This window comes from Pseudorasbora parva, chromosome 20, assembly GCF_024679245.1.
Source record: "Pseudorasbora parva isolate DD20220531a chromosome 20, ASM2467924v1, whole genome shotgun sequence".
In the NCBI taxonomy this organism is placed as follows: Eukaryota; Metazoa; Chordata; class Actinopteri; order Cypriniformes; family Gobionidae; genus Pseudorasbora; species Pseudorasbora parva.
In genome coordinates, this window is record NC_090191.1 from 6,738,951 (window position 1) to 6,762,284 (window position 23,334).

General features: G+C 38.1%; 1 protein-coding gene across 1 annotated transcript; it reads left to right on the forward strand.

Moving 5' to 3' along the window:
• Positions 1-3,210: 3,210 nt before the first annotated feature.
• LOC137049320 (zinc finger protein OZF-like) lies at positions 3,211-22,192 on the forward strand. Its single transcript, XM_067427837.1, has 3 exons — positions 3,211-3,255; positions 9,647-9,789; positions 20,287-22,192. Exons 2-3 carry the CDS (start codon positions 9,708-9,710, stop codon positions 21,282-21,284), a joined length of 1,080 nt encoding a protein of 359 aa, XP_067283938.1. The 5' UTR covers positions 3,211-3,255; positions 9,647-9,707; the 3' UTR covers positions 21,285-22,192.
• Positions 22,193-23,334: the final 1,142 nt, after the last annotated feature.

Sequence of the window (23,334 nt, forward strand, 5' to 3'; positions counted from 1 at the left end):
TGGCTGATACTGCAGTGTCCCTCCCGTGCTTGACAGACACAGCCATCGTCCTTTCAGCAGGCCTATTGCGCGCTCAACTGTGCTCCTTGAGCGCGCATGGGCACGGTTGTACGTCTGTTCCTGCTCGGTCCTCGGGTTGGTTAGGGGGGTCATTAGCCATGGCTTTAGCGGGTAACCTTGATCACCTAATGATGAAATAGTTTTAAGTAATTGTACATAGCCCTACAATAGCATTTTAAACATGTTGTAGCCTTAAATTCACCAATGAGCCAGCCATCCTCAACAGCGCCTTCTTGGAGACGCACACCCACAGAGCTATTCTGCAGAACGAACGAGTCGTGTGTTCCCCCAGGCCACCGCGCAACGACGTTTAATAACAACAAATTTGCATCACAAATTATTTGCACGTTAACAGAATGAAACCCTTTTCTATTTACATAATTAAATTCGTTGGTTGATGGTGCTTTTATGGCGATGTGGGTGCAGTCTAGCTCCAATTATGTTTGGGAATCTAGCAATGGCATGAAAGTCCCGTTTTATTGCGGCTTGTTGAGGATTTCGATAAGGGAACTGGATGTAGGTTGGGGCCAAGGAAATAATTGCATCCAACACTGCCGGCATGATCCTACTCACTGATGGCTGGGATATACCACATATGTCTCCAACCTCACGCTGAAATGTGCCAGTAGCTAAAAATCCAAGGGTGGACAGGAGTTGGATGTGCACGGGAATGGCTTTCGTGCGATTTGTTTCTCTCTCCAACACTGGTCCTAAATCACGACACAAATCCAGCAGTACATTTTTGGGAAAGCGGTACTTAGAAGCCACTCTGTGCTCTCGCCAAGCAGATCAGCGCGATCTTGGAAAACGCGCTCTCTGCGGAGCGCATTGTTTGCCAAGTCTTCCAATAACGCAAGATAAGCCATTGCACTGAGACAAATATATTTCACATCTGTCTTTTAAAGGGTTTGACACCAATTAAGCATTGTGTTTAAAACTAGACAAATTATAAATTGAGTGTTTTAAAGGAAACTCAGGACATATGTGGATTGCTTAATGCTTACTGTGACACTCTTAAATGCTTTTTATGTGTAGTGTCGCTATTCTACCACTAGATTATCTGCGTAAGCATGCTCAGAGGTGTGCTTATATTTACACACATTTCTACGTATAAGTACAAGTTGGTAAATCCCACACTTTGCGTGAAACTGTTCTTACGCACTCACTACGCACAGAACTGTGCGTACGCACCCTTGATAAATGAGGGCCCAGGAATTATTTTCTAAATGGCCTTTCTTGCTTTAATTTGACACAGAATGCAGACAGCTCTTCTTCTGTCTTCATCTGTTCCATGGTGACCTGTTCCTCTACTACTTGCTGGTGCATAATGACTTCTCGAAACTGACACAGCTCTCGTATAAGTTCATCAACTTTTTGATTCAATGTGAGGTAGTCAAAAAGTGAGGAAGTCTTTGTAGTCGGTTGGCCAATTCTGAAAAGGGCCTCCGTTAAGACTTTTGCGGACATGTTTTGGTACAAGCTGTCACCCTATTTTTTTTTGTTAGAAGACATCCATAGGTAAGATATTAGGGTGGTTGTCAAGCTGAATTTTTTTTTTTTTTTTTTGTGACTTGTACAAGCAATTTCAGGCCAATTTTTTGGTTTCCTGCTCAACTCGACATACCTACAATAAATGTTGAATATCTTCACAACCACAAGGACCATATACAGAAAAATGGTATCAAATAAAAGCTAACACTCATGAGATGTCTGCTTAAGTGAACAGATGAACATTTATTGTACAGTAAAAGAGAAAACAGAACTAGAACATGAAAAAAACAAATCTCCGCCTAAAGAGAACCAGATTTCAAAGTGAATATCAGCTTGGAAACATAACATAGTATCCCAAAACCTCTATCAATCAGTACCCCTATCTATGGGAATGAGTCAAGCCAAGTTTAAGAGTCCCGTTCTTCGCGTGTTGAAGCTTTGATTATGTTTACAGTGTGCAATATAACATGAGTTCATGTTTCGCGTGTAAAAAAACAGTATTTTTCACACAATTTACTTATCTGTACAGCGCTGTTTCCTCTGTCCTAAAAACGGCCTGATGATTTCCTTGTTCTATGAAGTCCCTCCTTCAGAAAGACGTACCAAGTTCTGATTAGGCCAGTGCTTCCCATGTTGTGATTGGACAGCAGCTTAGCGCACTTTGCCCGGAAAGGTCCCGCCTCTTACCATAACGGGGAGATGCAAGCGCTGAATGCGCACTCTTCTCCACGTGGGAGAGCAACGAGACCACGCCCCCTTTTTTGTGTGTACTTGTGGGCGGAGGGTTAGTCAACAAACGGTTCTAGTGACGTCATTCATGCAAGGAAGTGCAGGGGTGTAGTCCAAACCGTCCGTTTGCTGTAGGCTTTGAAAGGGGACTTCTGTTAAATAAAATATCTCGCTTGGCATTGAACTTTGAGCTTTATAATTTTACAGGTATTATTTATGCTCTAACTGCAACATTTTACACTAATTAAAGTTTGAAAGATGGAATCGCGAAGAACAGGACCTTTAAAGTTATGGCAGTTTATTGCCTACAAAAATGGCCGGTTTGGACTACAACAAGCTTCTTCCTGGGTTGGTGACATCATAAACCCGCTAGTCTCAACAGATGTGACTTCTGCCTGTAATGGTAAGGGGCTTGGCGTTTCCGGACAACCTGTGCTTGCCATGTCAGCCAATAAAAATACACGAAACTACATTTGGCCATCTAACTAATCTAAGACCATTGCGTTTTTCAGAGGGATGGGCTTTATAGAAGCAGGAAGCAGACGAGCCGTTCAAAAGACAGTGGAGACAGCATTGTGGAATAAAGTTCAAATATAAGAAAAATATGGCGTTTTTTAAAAATAGAAGTACTAAGAGATGTTATAGTGCACCCCATAAACACAAGCAAGCCTAGAAAAAAAACATGTAACCACCACATTAAATATAAAAACAAAGAAAATAAACTACTTTATTTATATTTATTCATTTATGTATTTATTTTACTCTCAATGTGAACTCTATTATGAACTTACCATTGCGTTAGTAAATGTATTACACCGATTACACCACTTTGAATGTTGTCATTTTTTCTACGTAAATTTCTATGCACTTCTGTGATTTTAAACTCAGCAGAGTGGGAACGGGACTTTTATTTTGTTTCTGATATATGACGTCACAAGGCCGCGCCGCGCTCCTGCATCTTTCGGCTGGAGAAAGGTTTGTTTTTTTAAGCAATATAAACCGTTCAAAGCTTAGCAGAATGAATGATGTATGAATAAATGTAACACTGCATTGCTTTATTTATCAGCGTCTTGTGACTAAAGTAACATAATGAAACTCGATATGGTGTTTGAATGTTAAAAAAAGTTTCAAGCTTGTTTTTGTTTTGTAAGCTGTAATACTTCAAACAGATTGTTGTGGTAAACATGATTACAAGTGTTTAGTTTTTTTTTTTTTAAACGTTTAGAACAGTACATGCTGTCAAAGCAAGAAACATTTCATAGTAATTTTCAAGTTATAAATAATTTTCATTTATATAACTGGCGTGAGAGTGCAACAAGGCTGAACGTCTCATAGCAACGTGATACTTCCTGCCTGTGTTTCCTACGAAGGACATTTCGTTTAATTTTGATTGAGGACACTCCGTACTGCATCCTTCACAGCCAGGGTGTGTTCTCTAGAGCAGGGATTTTCAAACATTATGATGCCAAGGACCCCAAAATATGATGAACCTTTATGAGGGACCCCCTTCTTAAAATCCATCTATTTTTATGTAACGTTACAAAAAAACATTTACATGGTTAGATAAATAGTAAGTGTGACATTATAAATACAATATATTGTTTCCCAACTTAAATTAGCTATTAATGTTGGATTTATAAACCTGAAGAAGAACATTTTTAATTAAAAAATGTTGTATACAACATTCACAATAAATGTATGCAAGCAACGTACATACTATGTTAAGAAAACTGCCTTACAACCCCAGTGAGAAAGATAAAGGGGACTATAGTAAGGAAAAACTCACTAAAGACACAAAGCAAACATAACAATTCTAGAATTTATACGGCAAGAAATGAGAGAAACATTTAGAAAAAACAATTCAAATATTCAGTAGACTTTATCCATTTTTGCTTAGTCTCTGAAATTTTCTGGGGATCCCTTAGAACCTTCTGGAGGACCCCTGGGCGCCCCCGGACCCCCGTTTGAAAACCCCTGCTCTAGAGGACGCAGCCTTCGAAATTAAATGAAATGAGGCACAGCTACTCTCTGGCGAGTGACAAGAGAACCTGAGCTTTTGAATAGGTCAATTTCGGTTTAATCTCTCAATTGAACCGATTGATTCACAACAAATGATTCAGTGATTCAAAGCTCTGCATTTCTATCTCTATCGTGACTTCTACAAACCATTAAATAAATAAACTGACTAATATATATTAAGGGTCTGTATAATTTGCATTATTATATTAATCTTTAGTGATTTTTTTGTTTTGTTGGGGTGAAGGGATGGGGGGCCTTTATGATATTAGACTGCGTAGTCTTACTAGCCTATAATAAAAGAATGCATTTCAAACCTGAACCAAACATGTTTTTATTCAAAGATCAACAGTCTGTCATTAGTCTTTAGTCTGCCACAAAAAACACTACATTAAAATCGTGAACTCAAATGTCATTGTGAAAAGAAAAAAAACAATGACAAATAACAGTGCGTGAAGCAGACCTTTGTGTATAGCCTAACGCTAATAAGCTTAAATGAAAATAAAGATAAAAACTGTGTAGTGAAGTATTTTTCTGTACACAGTGCCGCAAACAATCAATTACTCCTTTATGCATCACTGTCCTCCTCGCGGCTGCATGCAGCAACTTGCGCTTTCTTCATCAAGGATTAAAACAAAATGTGGACAAAAAGATATTGTCTGTGTGCATATTGATTAATAAGATAAATGTATAGAAACAATACTTTAAATTCACACACCTGTAGCCTACCTAGGTTGTGAAGGCCCAACGTCGGCACATACCGCCTACAGTATTTTTTTTAGAGCTTAGAAAAAAGATGTTGCAGCCAATGAGCAGCCGGCAGGGGGTGGTTGCACGACGCCTCAACCTCCGCAGACAGTTTTAAATGTTTATACTCAAGATTTTGCTTTAGTATAATTTTCGGGACAATTAGGGTCAGATTAGGGAATCGGGACAACAGTGTATCGGGACTATCCCAAATTTTTCGGGACGTCTGGTCACCCTAGACTGATGAATATTTATCTAATTTTGGCAGAAACAGAAATCATGACAATACACAAGGTTCTTTAAAGGGGGGGTGAAATGCTGTTTCATGCATACTGAGCTTTTTACACCTTTAAAGACTTGGATTCCCATCCTAAACATAGACAAAGTTTCAAAAACTAATGTTGGACGTTTGATGGAGTATTTCTGTGTTAAAAAAACTTCCGGTTTCTCACAAGTTTCAGAGAGTTTTTTTCGAGTATGGGTCTACTTGACGTTAAATAGATCGGAAGGTCCTTGTATGGGCCGTACGTGCTCTTATCCCGGTAGGGTGCGCGCGCGCGTAACTAGAGGGAGAGAGAGGAAATGCACGGCGTAAACAGTCTCTCAGGTGCAGATCCAGTCGTCCGTGAACACTTATGACGCGCCGCGCTCCACTTTATTCCTATGGGTGACGTCGAGCGACTTCCAACGCTTCAGCATTCCGGGAAGGCAGCGCTGCATTTGAACCGATTTGAACGCAGAAATGACGGGAAGCTTCAAGGCATCGCTTCAGTCGCGTCGCAAAGTGGATTCCACGGTCACTGCTGTCACAGGACTTCACCAAATCATACCAAAGAAGTGTGTTTTTGACAGAGCGGTCCCAGCGATAAAGGTTCGGTCCTTGGAAGCAGCCGGTGAGTAAATCAACTTCAAATGTCTCTGCTATTGGCTACCATCGCATGAGTAAACATCAGTAAACGATACGATCGCGTGCTTCGTCATTCAAATGCGCTAACGGTTACTCCATTGTTGTTCTGTTACACTGACTCTGACGTGCAAAACCGTTTTGCTTGCTACCTCTAAGGTCTAACGTTAGTCACATACAATAGTCCATAAACCAAATCATGTCCTCATAAACTGCGCGTAAAGACACACAAAGGCACCTAAATACAGTACATACCACAGAGACGGACATCCTGATGTTACCGTTTCTCCTGTTCAATTTATTTCTCCCTCAGATTTGATTGTGGATCATTATCTGTATTAGCTGAGATAGATGGGTTTCTCCACGCTTGAGGACGTCACCGCTTTGCGCGCTTGTCATTCTTTAGCTCCGCCCACACAATACGCCTCCAGGCGCTCGTTTTTTTCCGGAAAGACTCGGTACAGCCCATATTTCTTTTATAAATATGATAAAACTAAAGACTTTTCGGAGATATGAAGGATGCAATACTACTCTATAGGTACTCAAGATTGACATGAGATTGACTGAAACTGAGTGTTTCACCCCCCCTTTAACATAAAAAAAACATTTGTTTCCTTCATTTGAGTGGGAGGATTTTTTGGGGGGATTTCTTAGTCGGTATTGTGTAACAAATAAAACCAAAGAAGTGTAATTTAACATTGTTGACACAATATATCCTGAGAAACACACATTAGATATGAGATGTCTAAGTGTTAAAATGAACTGAAACCTCACCTTATATCTGCTTTACTTCATTCAAAGTAAGATGACTTTTCCAAAAGAAAAATTGATATTATTAATTTATTTTTGTTATTAGGAAAATGTTATATTCATCAAACTAAATGGAGTAATTTAAAACCCAATTTAGCTAATTTCCAAAAAAAAAAAAAAAAAAATGTTTTTGATGCCATTTCATTTTAAGGTCAACTTTTTTTGGTTTCTTTTTATTTAAATTTTTATGTTTCAATTTAAATACTTACAAAATGTGTCAAGAAACTTGCTGTTGAACTCTGTAATTTTGATAGGTCAATAAATTAAAGGGGTACTTCAGCGCTGGGAAGATGAATCTGTATTTAAACTGGGTCAATGTAGTAGAAATGGGAAATTATTTTTGAATTTGGTGCCTTCTAGACTGAGAAAAGACAGAAAATGTATTTTTGTCTCATGGGGATGAAAGACTACAATTCCCAAAATGCTTCGCTGCCCTGTGAGGCCATTCCCAAAGCCACCTACTGGATTACTGTGACTGAGTTGGAGAAGACACTACAATTAAAAACTGAACGTGTTTGTTCAATATAATGAGTGAGTCACCGAGCGAGTATCACAGCACTGAGCACTAACTGCAGGAGTCAGATAAATGAACTGATGAGCTCTCGTGATGAGAGCTGAGGTAATCGCGACAACACTCGCAGCATACATTCACAACGCGAGCTCAGTCTGGCGTTTCAGTTCATGCAAGCTTAACTTTCATAGAAATTAATTTGAGAAGTTAAAAGACTTACATTGCTCACTGTAACGACAATGACTATGAGTTTAATGTCTCGGGGAATAATTAACTCAAAAGGGATTTAATATTCAATATTCATGAATTTATGAATATAATTTGCCAGTTGTTCATTACGTATTAAAATTTTCCGATAGGGAAAATTGTTTAATTAAATACAAGTAACCCTTTACGGAATTGCTTGAAATTATCCTACTAAGTTTGTCCTGCAAATTAAGTATAGACTTTTCAAATCAATTCTCAATAAGGGATTACTGCTTTACGAGCGCATAAGAAACATTAACTTTACTGATCAGGACAAGTTCAATATTTCAAATGGTCATACAGTTTACTTTACTAACATAGTAGCATAAGCAGTTAGGTAACGTTAGATCGTAAGTTTCATTGACTTCGTGTATGTGGCAGAATAACAGATTCAACTCATTAAATGTCTTTTGGAGGTTTAATAAACACAGACTAAAAATAACACTACAATTCACACAGAAAGTACATACTAAATATGCATCAAGAGAGTAGAAGTATAGATATTAACGAAAGAATACATAAAAGAGAATAATGAATAGACTGAAATTAGAGGGAGATAAAAGAGAGAGAGATGAGAGAGAGAGACAAAGAGAGTGGGGGGGGATAAGAAGCAGCTTTCCTTCAGTTCATCAAACACAACCTTTACGGAGTTAACTTGTCCCAACGGGAAAATAACACACCCTCTTTACAGCAGTTTGAATTTGGAAGATAATACTTGCTCTAGTTGTGGCTTCTCGCGTGTGTGCGTGTTCCGATTTCAAATGCCCTGCGTGTCCGGTGGTTCTTTCCGAGGTCGAGAGGGAGCGGCTGGTTGCTTTTAGGGATGCTCCGTGTTCTCCTTCTGAAGAATGCCCTTGGGGCTAGTAATTTGATGAAGCGAGGAGAAAAGGATTGTTGAAGATCGGATTGTAGAAGAGAAGATTTTTGGAAGAGCTGAGGCCTGTTGGCCCCATAGTGTGGTGGGCCTCGGTTTCTGGTCCCACACAGCACATGGCTCTGTGTCTGGAGCCCCTCCCTGCTTGGGGGGGGGGGGGGGGGACATGTTGGTTCAGCCAGGGAGAGAAGACGAGAGCATTTCGGAAGAGACTTTCAGAAGAAGAGAGAGGTAAGTAAGAGAGCGGAGATTGTCTCCACTGGTCTTTTAAGGTCTGGGGTGGTAGTCCCACCCTCCAGGGTTAGACTTAACCAATGAGAGTGTTGGGATTTCCCGGCGGGAAATTCCTCAGCAGATTTTATGGCTCTTTGTTCCAAGGCTCGAATCAGTGGGTCTCATTCATACTCTAATTAATGCAACAAACACACTGCATTTTCTGACTAAGTGATATACATGGAAGTGTAAGTCGTGAAGTGAGCATTAATTTGATAGGAGACATGACATATATGAGGTTATCTGAACTAGTAATTTGTTAAGACAAAGATAAAAAAGATGCAAAATACCATACAGAAGAAACATTTTACAAAACAGTTATGTGTTTACATATAATGTCCTGGGGTGCATGTTCATTTATAGATGGTTTGTCTCTAATTTGAGGCAAAAGCTCTGTGTCTTAAACTCTTTGTGTCTGAAACTTCATGTGGCCAAATTCTTTTGGGCCATAAAACATCTTATCAGATGGTTTCCAGGGTAACAAAGAATCTCCCTCTGTTGTGTTGGGGGAAGGTCTGTTAGTAAGCACAACTTTCAAAACATATTTGTTAAATGTAACTGGCGATTGTGTGTTTGATTCGCCTGAGTCGCTACACTCACCATAGCTCCGTTTAAATGAGTGCCTGTAGCTGCGAGCTGAGCTCTGAGTTCAAAACATGCAGAAATGTCTCCCTCTGCTGGCTGTAGTCTTTAGCCTTTGGCCAAACATTCCTCCTATGATGGTAATATCGTCAATTTGCGTCATAGGAGGAATTTTTCCAGAAATAAAATGCATAAATCTCTTGTCTCAGGGGGATATGAGGGGGGAAAGCACAATCATTTAAATATACTCCAGGGTTTCTACTGATACAAAGCCATATGCTAATCGCTGAAGTAATCCTTTAAACAAGCTATCACTCTCTGACTAGTGCGCTGAACTATTGACCTAGGAGAGATTTAGTGTGAATTTATTTTTCTTTCTGTTAATTATTCTCATCTTAAACAGGACAAACACACAGAAAAACTCCTGGTGAAGTGACTGAGATCCATGTGACACTATTATAAAGATGGCATTTATTAAAGAGGAGAGTGAAGACGTGAGGATTGATGCATTCAGTTTGAAAGATGAAGAAACTGAGGAACAAACAGGTTGGTTTCATTCTCAATGCTGAATTATGACCTAATATTGTGTTGGTCCTGCTTTTGCTGGCAAAACAGCCCTGACCCATCGATGCATGGACTCCACTAGACCCCTGAAGGTGTGCTTTGGTATCTGGCCAAGATCTAGCAGTTTCCCTGTTAGCAGCAGATCCTTTAAGTCCTGTAAGTTGCAAGGTGGGGCCTCCATGGATCGGACTTGTTTATTCAGCACATCCCACAGATGCACATGGAAGTCAAGAACTTGTTGAAGCTTAAAACATTGATGCTTCACTTGTAAAATGCTTTACTTTGGCTTACAAACCTGCACTTAACAATTTATCAGTTTGGTGTTCCTTCAATTTTTCATGAGCAGTTACTGTCATTGGCATGCGATTATTTGCTGCCAGGTGATGAAAACGTACAACCATGTTTAACAGCATTTATTTGGTACGGTTTGAAGTGTGATGTGGTACAGTATTGCAAGACTTGTCATGTTTTCCAGTATGCTGGGAAACCAAACCAGGTGATTCCACTAACCCCTTTAATCCCAGTTCCTGCCTTTGAGCATGTCATAGTGGATTGTGTTGGTCCTTTTTTTGCATTGGCATTTTTTATTTTATTTATATACATCAAATCAAATTGCAAACAATGAACTAACCATTGACTAACCATGAACTAACCAACAGCATTGACTCAAGTAAAGAAAGTATAAAAAAAAGTACATAAATAAGAACAAAGTGTGGAAAGAAAACATACAACATTGTAAAAATGAAAATACAACAGCAAATAAGTAAAAGTTCCGTACTGATCAATTCGTTTTTAATGCATGTGGTTTCATATAATTGATTGTTCAAGTTTTTCGTGCACTTAAAGCCTAGTTCACACTGCCTGATTTTTAGCCCTGATTTTGACTCGCCGACAGGTTTTGCGAAATCGGCGACAGATGCCCGAAATCATAGGCAAATCGGTTCTGCTGTGTGGAATGTGTTCTGACTAAAAATTACATCGGCGATCACTGACAGCCAATGAGAGAGTGAGATACAGGAGTAATAGACAGAATATCAGTATTTTAATAGATATAACAATTCTATAAAACAGAAACAACGCCCAAACATTTTCATGTCAAGCTGCATTAGCAGCACATTGCAAAATTATTTATTTACCTCAAACTGTCTTTGCAGAAGACAATCCTTGCTCTCTGTAAGATTGGAAAAAGCTAGTAGATGCTGGAAATGTCTAATCGCTCTGAGAAAACAAAGGAAATTAGCATCTGAACTCATTCATGCAGTTAGAGTCTCTGTCCGAGACGACATCACACTAAGTGAACCATCTATGAATGACTCTAATTTACATGCCTTTCCTTTCACATGAAACTTCCCCCAAACTCCTGCTGCCCCTCATATTGAGATCACCTGAAATGCACCAGAAATCTCTTTGTTACAATGTCAATCCTCACGATACAGTATTAAATGTGTTTGATATCATTTGAAATGTCTCAGTGCGACTGGTACAAATATCTCTACTCCACAGAAGTAAACTAGAACATCATAAACGTTTTAAGAGTTTAAAGATATCTTTCCTTGGCGTATGGTGGGTGTGGCTTTCAGCCATTTGGCCTCTCTTCTAATCAAGTCTATAGGACCTGATCAATGCAAATTCCTATTGTGAACTGGTGTTTCCATTTGAAAGAGTTTCAAATGGTTCTGGGTAGGTATCTGGTTCTGGGTATTTAAGGAAATGTTGCAAAGAGCTCAGGGCTTGATACTGTACTCAGGTCAGCCCGTAATGCTGGACGTTTTAACCCATGCAGCATTATGTTACCTTGATAAGTCAGGTAATACATCTCATTCTTTACTCCAGAGTATTTGATGTGAAGTATACCTTTGAATTGATTATGTAATTGGCGTTATACATTTACCTGACTATAAATAAATTGTTACACTTTGATTGATTCTGACTTGCTCTGGAATTATTCAGGTTGGGTATAATTTCAACAAAGGGTTAAACGGAATAATTAAATGTGTAGTTAAACTATTAAAGAATGACCAAATAACCAATTGGCATTCAAACATAAATTCTAAATTGTGATTAAATGGAGTCAGATTAACGAGGAATTGGAATAAAATCCATTTTGCCCCGCTGAAAAGACCGAACGCGCAGCGACCTTCACCCGCCGATCGTTAGCCTCCATTGGGACGATTTGGGCGGCCTTACACTCTCTGTTGTCTGCCATAATCATATTTCTTTTTCTCCACAAATCAGCGCACATACAATTTAAAGCAAATTTTTTGCAGTTTATTATTTTTAATAACAATTCAAGGCTCGCGTGAGAATTCCGGCCTGACGCATGTGATCTCACGTTGTTTACTTGTCATATCGCACATGTTTTTTGTTGGGAAATGTAGTTTGTTTTGCACATCTGTGCGAGAGAGCTGTCTGCGATTCTTCCTCCTGTAAAGTCATGCCGTGTGAACTCCATCGGTCAGTGTGAACACAGCAGTGACTGAACTCTACCTCAGATAGTCATCCAGTTTGAAAAGAGCAGTGACTCGACGAGTTTGAAAATCGTGCAGTCTGAACTAGGCTTAAAATACATGCAAAATATCTCTTGTTATAACTACACACACTTCAAGCAAGAAAAACAGGAGTAGAAGGCACGTCAGAATTTTCATGATCTCAGCCTTTTACCCCTTGCCAAAATGTGCATATTTTTTAGACAATCCCAGAATATATGGCTGTGGTCTCCTACCCACACCCTCCAGCATTTCTCTGCTTCTGGACCATTAGCAAATTTTGATATCGCCTAAGATGTACTAAAAAACTCCAGTCAAACTCTTTCCAGTTGTGACTATTGATTCCCTTATGACATTCTGCACATATACTTTCCCATGTCTCATCCTCAGTTTCATTTCTTTAAATGGAGTGTATTATCTGTTGAGTCAAGTAATATTCTGCTATATGTGTGCAAAATGTTTTTTATGTAAAAGATATTGCTTCTTTATATTGATGAAATACTGTTCTGCATTAGTTGGAGCTTCCATAATTATTTCCTTGTCTTTATGAACAAATAATTATCAGGTGATTTAAGATCAGAGAATAAATGCAGTGTACTTCCCTTAAATAACTTATCAATTATGATAAGACCCTTCTCAATTTATCTCAAAGTACCATCCCACCTGGTAGAAACTCTGGGTTATCTGCTATAGACATGGCTCTTGATAAGGTTGCCACTCCTTTGTTTTTGGTCCAAACTCTCAGTTTGCTTAACCCAGATATTTATATTTTCATATTTTTCTGAGATTGGGGTTTCATAAAGGCTAATGTTGATAATGTGGCATTTGGTACAGAGAAATGTTCAATGTTAACCCATTCTGTTTCAGCATCATTGTTAATCCATTCCATTATTTTGGTAACCAGTTTTTATTGATGATTATGTGTACAGCTACCAAATACACGGAAGCAATTCCACTCCGTAAAATCACATCCCGAGCAGTTCTTAAAACTTTAAAGTCCTTTACCACTTTTGGTTTACTGAGAATTGTCCAGAAAATTGGCTAATTTTCTATCTAAATTGTGTGCTCAAGTTTTTAATTCACTCAATATTACTGATTGCATATCCAGTGCTTATCACCAAGAGAGTCAGGGATCATTGGAAAGGTTCCATCAGACCGTAAGTCAGCAAAATCAGCATGCTTTTGTACCAACTTTTGTACTAACAGCGTCAATGCTGTTACATTACCTGATTGTTTTCCAGTGCCATGGATAAAGGACTGTTGATAGTGTTGGTTCTGCCAAATTTGTGAGTAAGCTGGATTTACTTAAAGAATATTGAGCTTCATTGACTTTGAATCCTGCTAATTGTGAAATCGGTACGGCTACTCTGACTTAAAGCTGAATTTTCAGTATCATTCTTTCAGTCTTCAGTGTCACATGGTCCTTCAGAAATCATTCTAATATGATGATTCATTTTAAAAGTTGGAAACAGTTCTGCTGCTTAATATTTTTTCACACTTGTGATACTTTTTTATAATACTTTGATGAATAAAGTAAAATAAAAAAAATAAAAAAAGAAGCAAATGTTTAAAAATAGAATCTTTTAGACACTGCTGGTCAGTCATTTTTTTCTTTTTTTGTTGTTGAAATAAATCAATAATTTTATTTAGCAAGGATGTGTTAAATTTACAAATTTATAAAAAATTGATAATAAAGGAGATTTATATTATTTGAAAATGTTTTTATTTTGAATAAATACAGTTCTTTTGAACCGTTTATTCATCAAATATATTAGGCAGCAGAACTGTTTCCAACACTCATAATAAATCAGAATATTACAATGATTTCTGAAGGATCATGTGATAGACTGGATGTCACATGTGAGACTGAAGACTGGAGTAACAATCTTGATAATTCAGCTTTTCACAGAAATAAATGATCATTTAAAGTATAATAAATTGAAAACCAAATATTTTAAGTTGTAATAATATTACAATATGAAAAAAAAATCTGTATTTTTGATCAAATAAATGCATGCTAGATGAGCTGAAGAAATTTCTTTCAAAAACATTACAAATAGTAATATGTCCAAACTTTTGGCCTGTACTGTAGTTCACTGAGCGCCTGAGAGTTACCCATTCGTTCACAAATGTTTGTAGAGCATCTGCATGTCTAGTGCTTGATTTATACACCTGTGGCCATGGAAGTGATTGGAACACCTGAATTCAATGATTTGCAAAATAGTATATATATTTAGCATCTCACACATTGCTGATCTGCATTCAAATTTTATTTTTTCATTTTTTTTGCAACAGGATGTTTTTTTATGCTACAATGAATATACAAAGTATAAGTTATTTCAACGTTTTTGAAAAAACTCCTTTGGGTTGGCCAAAAGATGTATGGTCATTGTTGTTGCAATGCAAATTGACCTGGAAAGTTTTAGAGGTTTCTTCAACCCGTCTTTATAAGACAGCGTGAAATATGGTGTGGTTAAGCTAGCCACACTCAAAGCTTATGAGTTAGTCCCAGAGGACTACAGGCAGCAGTTTCATACTCTTAAGAAAAATGCCAGTCAAACATTCGTTGAATTTGCCTGAGACTAGGGAATTCTTTTTGATAAATGGTAACTTCTTGCAATGTGGAGTATTTTACATTCCATTGCCGTGTTTAGACAAGAAGTCAGAAGACATGGAGTTTGTCACAAGGGTTTTGACCACTTCATTAAGTTTTGTTTTGTAGAAAGCCATTCTTTAAAGTGAATTTTATTTGTATATGTTCTAATTGTAAAATATAGCAGACAATAGCCTTAGCGCTGGCGATCATGGATTGCCCGGCGCATTTAATAAATGAACCAAAGCTCGAAACAATATTTGAATGTTGTGTGTATCAGAGTTTGAAAAGTGTCCCAATGAACCTGAATTCACCCAATACTCTTTGAAATCATAATTGCATTGCATTGTTGTTTTATTTCCAAAATATTTTACTTATAACATTTATCATTACCAATAATTCAGTTATTTGCAGTGTTCACAATATTACTGTTTTTTAGCATGAAACTTCTTTCTAAAACATGAAAAATAGTAGTCAAATCTTTTGATAATTTAAAATATAATAGGCCTTTGTAATATGCCTTTGATAACTATATTCTAAATAAACTACAGCAAAGTATATTAATTTTGTCCTGTTGCTTGTTGTCACATCCCTTTTCATTCATTATACTATTCATCATACGAATCATTATGGGTTCTACTGACAGCTGCTCAAAACTTATTCTGAATGCACACATAACCAATATATATTCAGAAAGCCAACACTTGAGAGTTTACAGCTGAATACTCAGAATTACTCAGACAGTTATTAATATAGATATATATATAGGCTTAAACATAAAAAAGTTAATATTTTAAATATTTTTCTTCATATATAAAAATATGTGAATGTAGTATAACGACGTATATGGCCATGCTTTATTTAAAATCTGAGGCTGTTATGTTCAAAACTATGAATTTTATGAAACATTTTCTAAGACCATGTCTGGATTTTTTTTTTAGAAATGCTTTTATCAAATAAGTTTGTTGGCCTGAAGACACGTTTGCAGTCTTTTGTCTAAGGTCTGGCGAGGAGAACAGCTCAATTATTGCTTCAATGTGCTCACTCGACGATCGTTTCACACTTTTGAATGTCTGAGACGTAATCCTAATTATTCTTTTGTTATGAATCCTTTGTTTGTTTTTTAACAGCCATTATTCAAATCCATTATAACATGTATGCCTGCCTAAATGGCCCATTAATAGTGTAGTATTTTATTTAGTAGTCGACATTATCTAGTCTTTCTAAAAGAAAAGAAAAACTAAACTAAAAGCACATTATGTGAATTATTGTAACAAAATATACAAAGTTCTTGGTCCAACAGGTGCATTAGAGCTTCAGTTAGTATCAAGCTACACAACATTTTAAAAGATTAAAATTACACATTCACTCTATATTTCCCTTCAGACCACCATCAAGTGTTTGTATTAGTTTCCTGTCGCGATATAATGGGGATTTCATTCATATGGTGATGTTAAAACATCTTATATTTATCATTTTATATTTAGCTAATTTCTACATCTGTTAGCAGTCATAATGTAAACATCCATTATTGAGATAAAATAGCCGAAATCACATGAAAAATCACACAACCTTATTCCATAGTTATCGTGTGTTTATTAGCTTCTTAGGTCATGCATAGAAATGTTGAATAGGCTCGTTCTTCACAGAGCCAGAATGAAGAAGTGTCCACACAGGAGGAGCGTGTCATGCGGAGCACAGTGTTGAGCATGTCGTATTATTGACAGCTCAGTGAGCAAATGAACTCATATCTGATGCATGACTCAAATCTCCACCATTAAGAGGAGACCCAGAGAGAGCTATATACATGTTGTAGCTCTTTTAGATTGAATAATTCAGTGAGAAATTAATAGAAATGGTATTCTCTATGACAAAATATTTTGCAAACATATATGTCAATATTTCTCCAAATATGAGCACTTTTTAACTAAGAGTAAGAGCTAAATTGAAAGCTGTTCTTTGCGATCTGTGTGAACACAAATGAGCTGCTGCAGACTAGAGAGAATTAACATGCGTCTGATATTCCATTCAAAATATCATTCATAACGGATTGATTATATGCACTCCTATTTTTGCCTGATTATTTGTTCATGGTCCCACCTGTCTTCCCTTGTTACCCTCTTTTTGTTTGCTTCCCTATTTATTCTCCTTGTGTTTGCAGTCCTATGCTGGATTGTCGTGTTTTTCCCGTTGCATGTGCTTCGTGTTTTCCTACTTTTTGTGTCGAGTCAAGTTCTGTTCAAGATCTTGAGACAGCGCATTGAGTGTGTATTCCTGTTGAATATCCTGAAGAATTTTCATCTCATTTGCTATCTCTGTAATTGTGGAAGCTGGAACTAAGTGTTTTGCCTGCAAACCCAAGTAAAACAGAGCTAGATTGTCTGTGTAGGCATCTAGCACTTCATTCTCATTGTCTGCATTAACCGCATCAATGTCTTCAGGTACACCATCATCAACATGTGGTCCCTCACCTGCAGAAGACTGTTCTACAACTTCACACAGATGAACCGGTGCTATCTGGGTGACATTACACCTTCTATGATATCTGGAGATATGAGATGAAAAAGATGTTTTTACATTGAAAGTCTTAGAACATCCATCATAGGGACAAGTTACAGTCAACCCCTCTTGTATGTGGCTACTCAAGTGAGACACAAGCCCTTTAACATCTGCATATTCTGTGATGCATAAATTCACAGAACATTTTAATTGTACAGACACATTCCGGTTCCAAGTTTGTCTGGCCCTCCTGTCTGGATGTGCTCGTGACATATGAACAGCAAAGCAATTGAATGAAGAAAACTTTCTTCCACAGTCTTTATGGCCACTTTCTTCCACAGTCTTTATGGCCACACGAGAAAAACACATTGTTAACATGTCTGTGGGTTCTGCAGTGCTTCAGATATCCAGACAAGATAACGGATTTAAATCCACAAACACTGCAAGTCAACATAACGTCAAGATTGCCGCACCTCACTCTCAACGCGATAGCACGATTCGTTTAAAAACATAACATTAGTTAAGCTAACAGCCGAAAACCACATGCTCACTCCGCTCAATATAAATACATTTTATAAATCCTGCGGTGAAAGCACTCACTGTCCAGTACCCACAACTTATTGTAACGTTAGTTCATTTTCCACAGCTGCTTAACGTTACTATGTGACAACAGTTTTGCCTAGCTTGGAACAATACCAGCCTGCACAAAGTTTAAACGACACCAACAACAAATATAAGCTGATAATTCAATAAATAAAAAGGCGAGGAAACAGTAACAAATACACTCATAACATCTTCACAAATATCAGCTAAATTTGAATCACTTATAACTCAAGACGATTAACGCGACGGGTCTGACAGACGAGCCAGATAACCGAGCACCTAAAATACAATACTAAATTAACGCTCTAAAACAGGTTATGTGACCAATTTATAAAAACGAACAAAAACAAAATACAATTCTTAATGTTTACCACAGAAGCGGGAGGTTTATCCTACACGTAATCCGTGCGTGTAATGGCGATTCGTGTGTGTGAAGAAGTTTGTTTCTCATGCGTTTCGCGCTGTAGTAAGGCTGGAAAAACCTAGTAGATGCCGGAATGTCTAATCACTTTGAGAAAACAAAGGAAATTAGCATCTGAACTCATTCATACAGTTAGCGTCTCTGTCCGAGACGACATCACACTGAGTGAACCATCTATGACTGACTCTAATTTACATGCCTTTCCTTTCACATGAAACTTCCCCCAAACTCCTGCTGCCCCTCATATTGAGATCACCTGAAATGCACCAGAAATCTCTTTGTTACAATGTCAATCCTCACGATACAGTATTATATGTGTTTGATATCATTTGAAATGTCTCAGTGCGACTGGTACAATTATCTCTACTCCACAGAAGTACACTAGAACATCATAAACGTTTTAAGAGTTTAAAGATATCTTTCCTTGGTGTATGGTGGGTGTGGCTTTCAGCCATTTGGCCTCTCTTCTAATCAAGTCTATAGGACCTGATCAATGCAAATTCCTATTGTGAACTGGTGTTTCCATTTGAAAGAGTTTCAAATGGTTCTGGGTATGTATCTGGTTCTGGGTATTTAAGGAAATGTTGCAAAGAGCTCAGGGCTTGATACTGTACTCAGGTCAGCCCGTAATGCTGGACGTTTTAACCCATGCAGCATTATGTAACCTTGATAAGTCAGGTATACATCTCATTCTTTACTTTAGAGTATTTGATGTGAAGTATAACTTTAAATTGATTATGTAATTGGTGTTATACATTTACCTGATTGTTAATAAATTGTTATACTTTGATTGATTCTGACTTGCTCTGGAATTATTCAGGTTATGAACGGACATAATTTCAACAAAGGGTTAAACGGAATAATTAAATGTGTACTTAAACTATTAAATATAAATGACCAAATAACCAACTGGCATTCAAACATAAATTCTAAATTGTGATTAAATATGGAGTCAGATTAACGAGGAATTGGAATAAAATCCATTTTGCCCTGCTGAAAAGACCGAACGCGCACCGACCTTCACCCACCGATCGTTGGCCTCCATTGGGACGATTTGGGCGGCCTTACAGCGCCAACTGAGGTTCTTGCTCCCATAATGCAATGCGTAATTCAAAATACGGAAAAAGACCTGTAAAACACAGATACGGAAAATTCCTTCAGGGTAATACAGTAAATTATACTGTATTTTTACGGACTTTTTTTTACAGTGTACAGCTACCCGAAAGTAATTCCACATCCGTTAAATCACATCCCGAGAAGTTGTTAAAGCTTTAACAAAGTTCTTTAACACTTTTGATCTACCAAGAATTGTCATGACTGATCAGGGGTCTAATTTTCTATCTAAATTGTGCACTCAAGTTTTTAAATTGCTCAAATTACACATATCCAGTTCTTGTCACCCAGAGAGTCGGGTTCCATTAGACATTAAAAGCAATGCACAGGAAATAGAGACATGGTCTGAGTGGGACGAAGGTGTTCCTTTGCTTTTATTGTCTAACTGTGAAACGGTGCAGGAGTCTCTCAAGTTTAGCCATCAGAGCTGGTCTTTGGCCATACTGTGAGAGGACCACAGAGAGTTCTACAAGAGAGAACGTTAGGCATTTAGGAGTCAAAACAAATGTGTTAGATTGTCAGTCAATTCCATAATCAGCTTCAGAAAACGTATCCGGAAGCTCGTGAGACATTGGCTAAAGCTCAGGGGGAAGAGAAAAATGTTGGCCGCACTCTGTCCACCTTTTCCCTCCTGATGTGATGCCCATGGGAATAGGATCTGGTTGTATGCTGGTTTTGATACTTTGTATTTCTAAATGTTTTGTTGTCTGTTATCTTGTACCATTAAACCAGTGTTAATTTGCATTTGTCTCTTTTTGCCTTAGACCTGATGGTGCTGAAAGAGGAGAGTGAAGTGCTGAATGAAATGGAAGAGAAAGTTCAATTTAAGAATAATTATTTCATAACAAGGGAAAAACCTTTTAGTTGCTCACTGGCCGAAAAGATTTTGTCACAAAAAATGCCTAAAAATAAGGTAACTACAAGTAATTTCACCTGCCCACAGTGTGGAAAAGGTTTCAAACATAAAGTAAACATTAACAGACACATGAGACTTCACTCTGGAGAGAAACTCTACACATGTCCTCAGTGTGGAAAGGCTTTCAGTAAAAAACAACACTTTGAAAACCACATAAGAATTCACACTGGAGAGAAGCCGTTCACCTGCCAACAATGTGGAAAAAGTTTCAACCGAAAAGGAAGCCTTAACCTACACATGACAGTTCATACTGGAGAGAAGCCGTTCACCTGCAAACAGTGTGAGAAGAGTTTCAAACATAGAGTAAACCTTAACAGACACATGAGAATTCACTCTGGAGAAAAGCTGTTCGCCTGCCAACAATGTGGAAAAAGTTTCAACCGAAAAGGAAGCCTTAACCTACACATGACAGTTCATACTGGAGAGAAGCCATTCACCTGCAAACAGTGTGATAAGAGTTTCAAACATAAAGTAAACCTTAACAGACACATAATGCTTCACTCTGGAGAGAAACTCAACATGTTCCCTCAGTATGGAAAGAGTTTCAAACAAAAGCGACAGTTAAAAAACCACATGAGACTTCACTCTGGAGAAAAACCGTACACCTGCCCTCAGTGTGGAAAGGGTTTCAGTAAAAAACAACACGTTGAAGACCACATAAGAATTCACACTGGAGAGAAGCCATTCGCCTGCCAAAAATGTGGAAAAAGTTTCAACCGAAAAGGAAGCCTTAACCTACACATGACAGTTCATACTGGAGAGAAGCCGTTCACCTGCAAACAGTGTGAGAAGAGTTTCAAACATAAAGTAAACCTTAACAGACACATGAGACTTCACTCTGGATAGAAACCCTACACATGCCCTCAGTGTGGAAAGGGTTTCAGTAAAAACAACACTGAAAACCACATAAGGCCGGAGACACACTGCAAGCGTGGCGTTTCTGCTGCGTGTCGGCCGCGGGGCGGCTGCGCGGCGTTTTCTCTGTCTTTGCACACCAGAAGCGTGTCTGACGCGGCGCTGCTGCTGCTGGGAAGCCCTATACTTAATGTTAAATATAAATATATTGCCTATTGATACAGCAAAGACAACGTCTGCATTAGCCTATTGACCATACATATGGTATTGACGGCAAAATAGGCTACAGAATATGTCGTTCTGTATTGACAGGTTTAATATTTCAAAATCGATAATTATGTTGTTTTTTATTATTACAATAAGGCCTATCTCTGCATTTATGTTAACCTACAGACTTTCAAACATGAAAATGTCATTTATTAATATGTATTCGTGTCAAAATGGCATATAAAACATCTTTTCCTATGCTATTTTGCCTAGAAACGCCTCCAACACGCTCGCGTGTCGCGTGAAAAATAGGCGTCTCTTCTATTTGAAGCATGCACGCGTTTTCCGCGCAGCTCGGACCGCGCGTGAGCCGCGCTGCTGACGCTGGCAGTATGCAAGCGCTAACCGGTTAACATGGGAGCCAAAATAAAAACGGACACGCCACGCAGCCGAGACGCTCACGACACGCTTGCAGTGTGTCCCCGGCCTTAGAATTCACGCTGGAGAGAAACCCTACACCTACACAGTGAAGAGAAGCTGTTTACATGTGGGCACTGTGGGAAAGGTTTTAGGTATGACATAGCTCTTAAGTACCACACGATCATTCATGTATGAAACTGTTTTTATATGTCATCAGTGTGTAATGAACTTCACAGAAAGGAAACACCTCATGTTTGAGAGATATATTCTAAATAAACTACATAAAAATATTTTCTTTGTCCTGTTGCTTGGCTCCATCTCGGTCTCATAATGCAGCTCATTATGTGGGCCTTTTCTAATCTCAGGTGTGATACTATCAATATTCATGATTGTTCATGCCTCTTTGCATACGGCCTTTGTAAAGAAAAAGTGTCTTGCAAAATTTAAATCAATGTATTGTATATAATAATTCACATAATAATTATTATTGACATCATGATTCTCACATTAGTCTAAAGCAAAAACTAGCCAACCACACCCATTGGTCTAAAGTATTGTGGCTCCATATCTATTGTGTTTTGAGGACTTCATTTAAATTGTATTTTTTTCAAAACCCACGCATAAACACTATTCTCTCAAAAATACAAGTATGTACATACATGTTGCTCACATATTATGGTAGCACAGTTTGTGCTGAATACAGTGTAATTACATTTTTTCCATTAATGTGTTTACAAGAAACTGAAAAAAGCCCAAATGTCAGAGCATGTCAAAACTTCTAAAGGGCCCCAAAACAGCTCAGACTCCTGAGGGATAAACAAAAAAATACTATAACAATTAGTGATGGGAAGTTCGGTTCTTTTCCGCAAACCGGTTCTTTCGGACAGTTCGTTTCAATGATCCGGTTTAAAAAAAAAGGATCACCGGTTCTTTTGCGTCTTTACGTAATGACGTAATTTCCATCATCCCGGCGGATGAAAATACATTCAAACACATCCATATAAAGTATTTGTAATCAAAACTTAGTATAGTAATAATTATTATTGACATCATCATCATCTTGGATACATTTTTTCATTTGTTTTGTAACAGCACTCAATACAGCCACTGTCGTGCAAACACTGATGTTTTACACGGATTACATGAACTTACATTGACATAATACTTACACAAATCCTCAGTTCACCCGTGCTCATATTATCAGCATCAGCTGTCCCACTCCGAGAGAAACAGTTTGGTTACGACGCTACCACGGATGCTCAGTATCTCCGCTCACCGGTTCTCAGAATCGAACATGTCCGAAAGATCGAACGTGTCCGATAGAAATGGTTCTCGATTCTGTAGTGGTGATCCGAGAACCGTTGTAACCCCGTCAATCTGACTCGAGAACCGCTGTATCAGTGTGTGTGTGCTG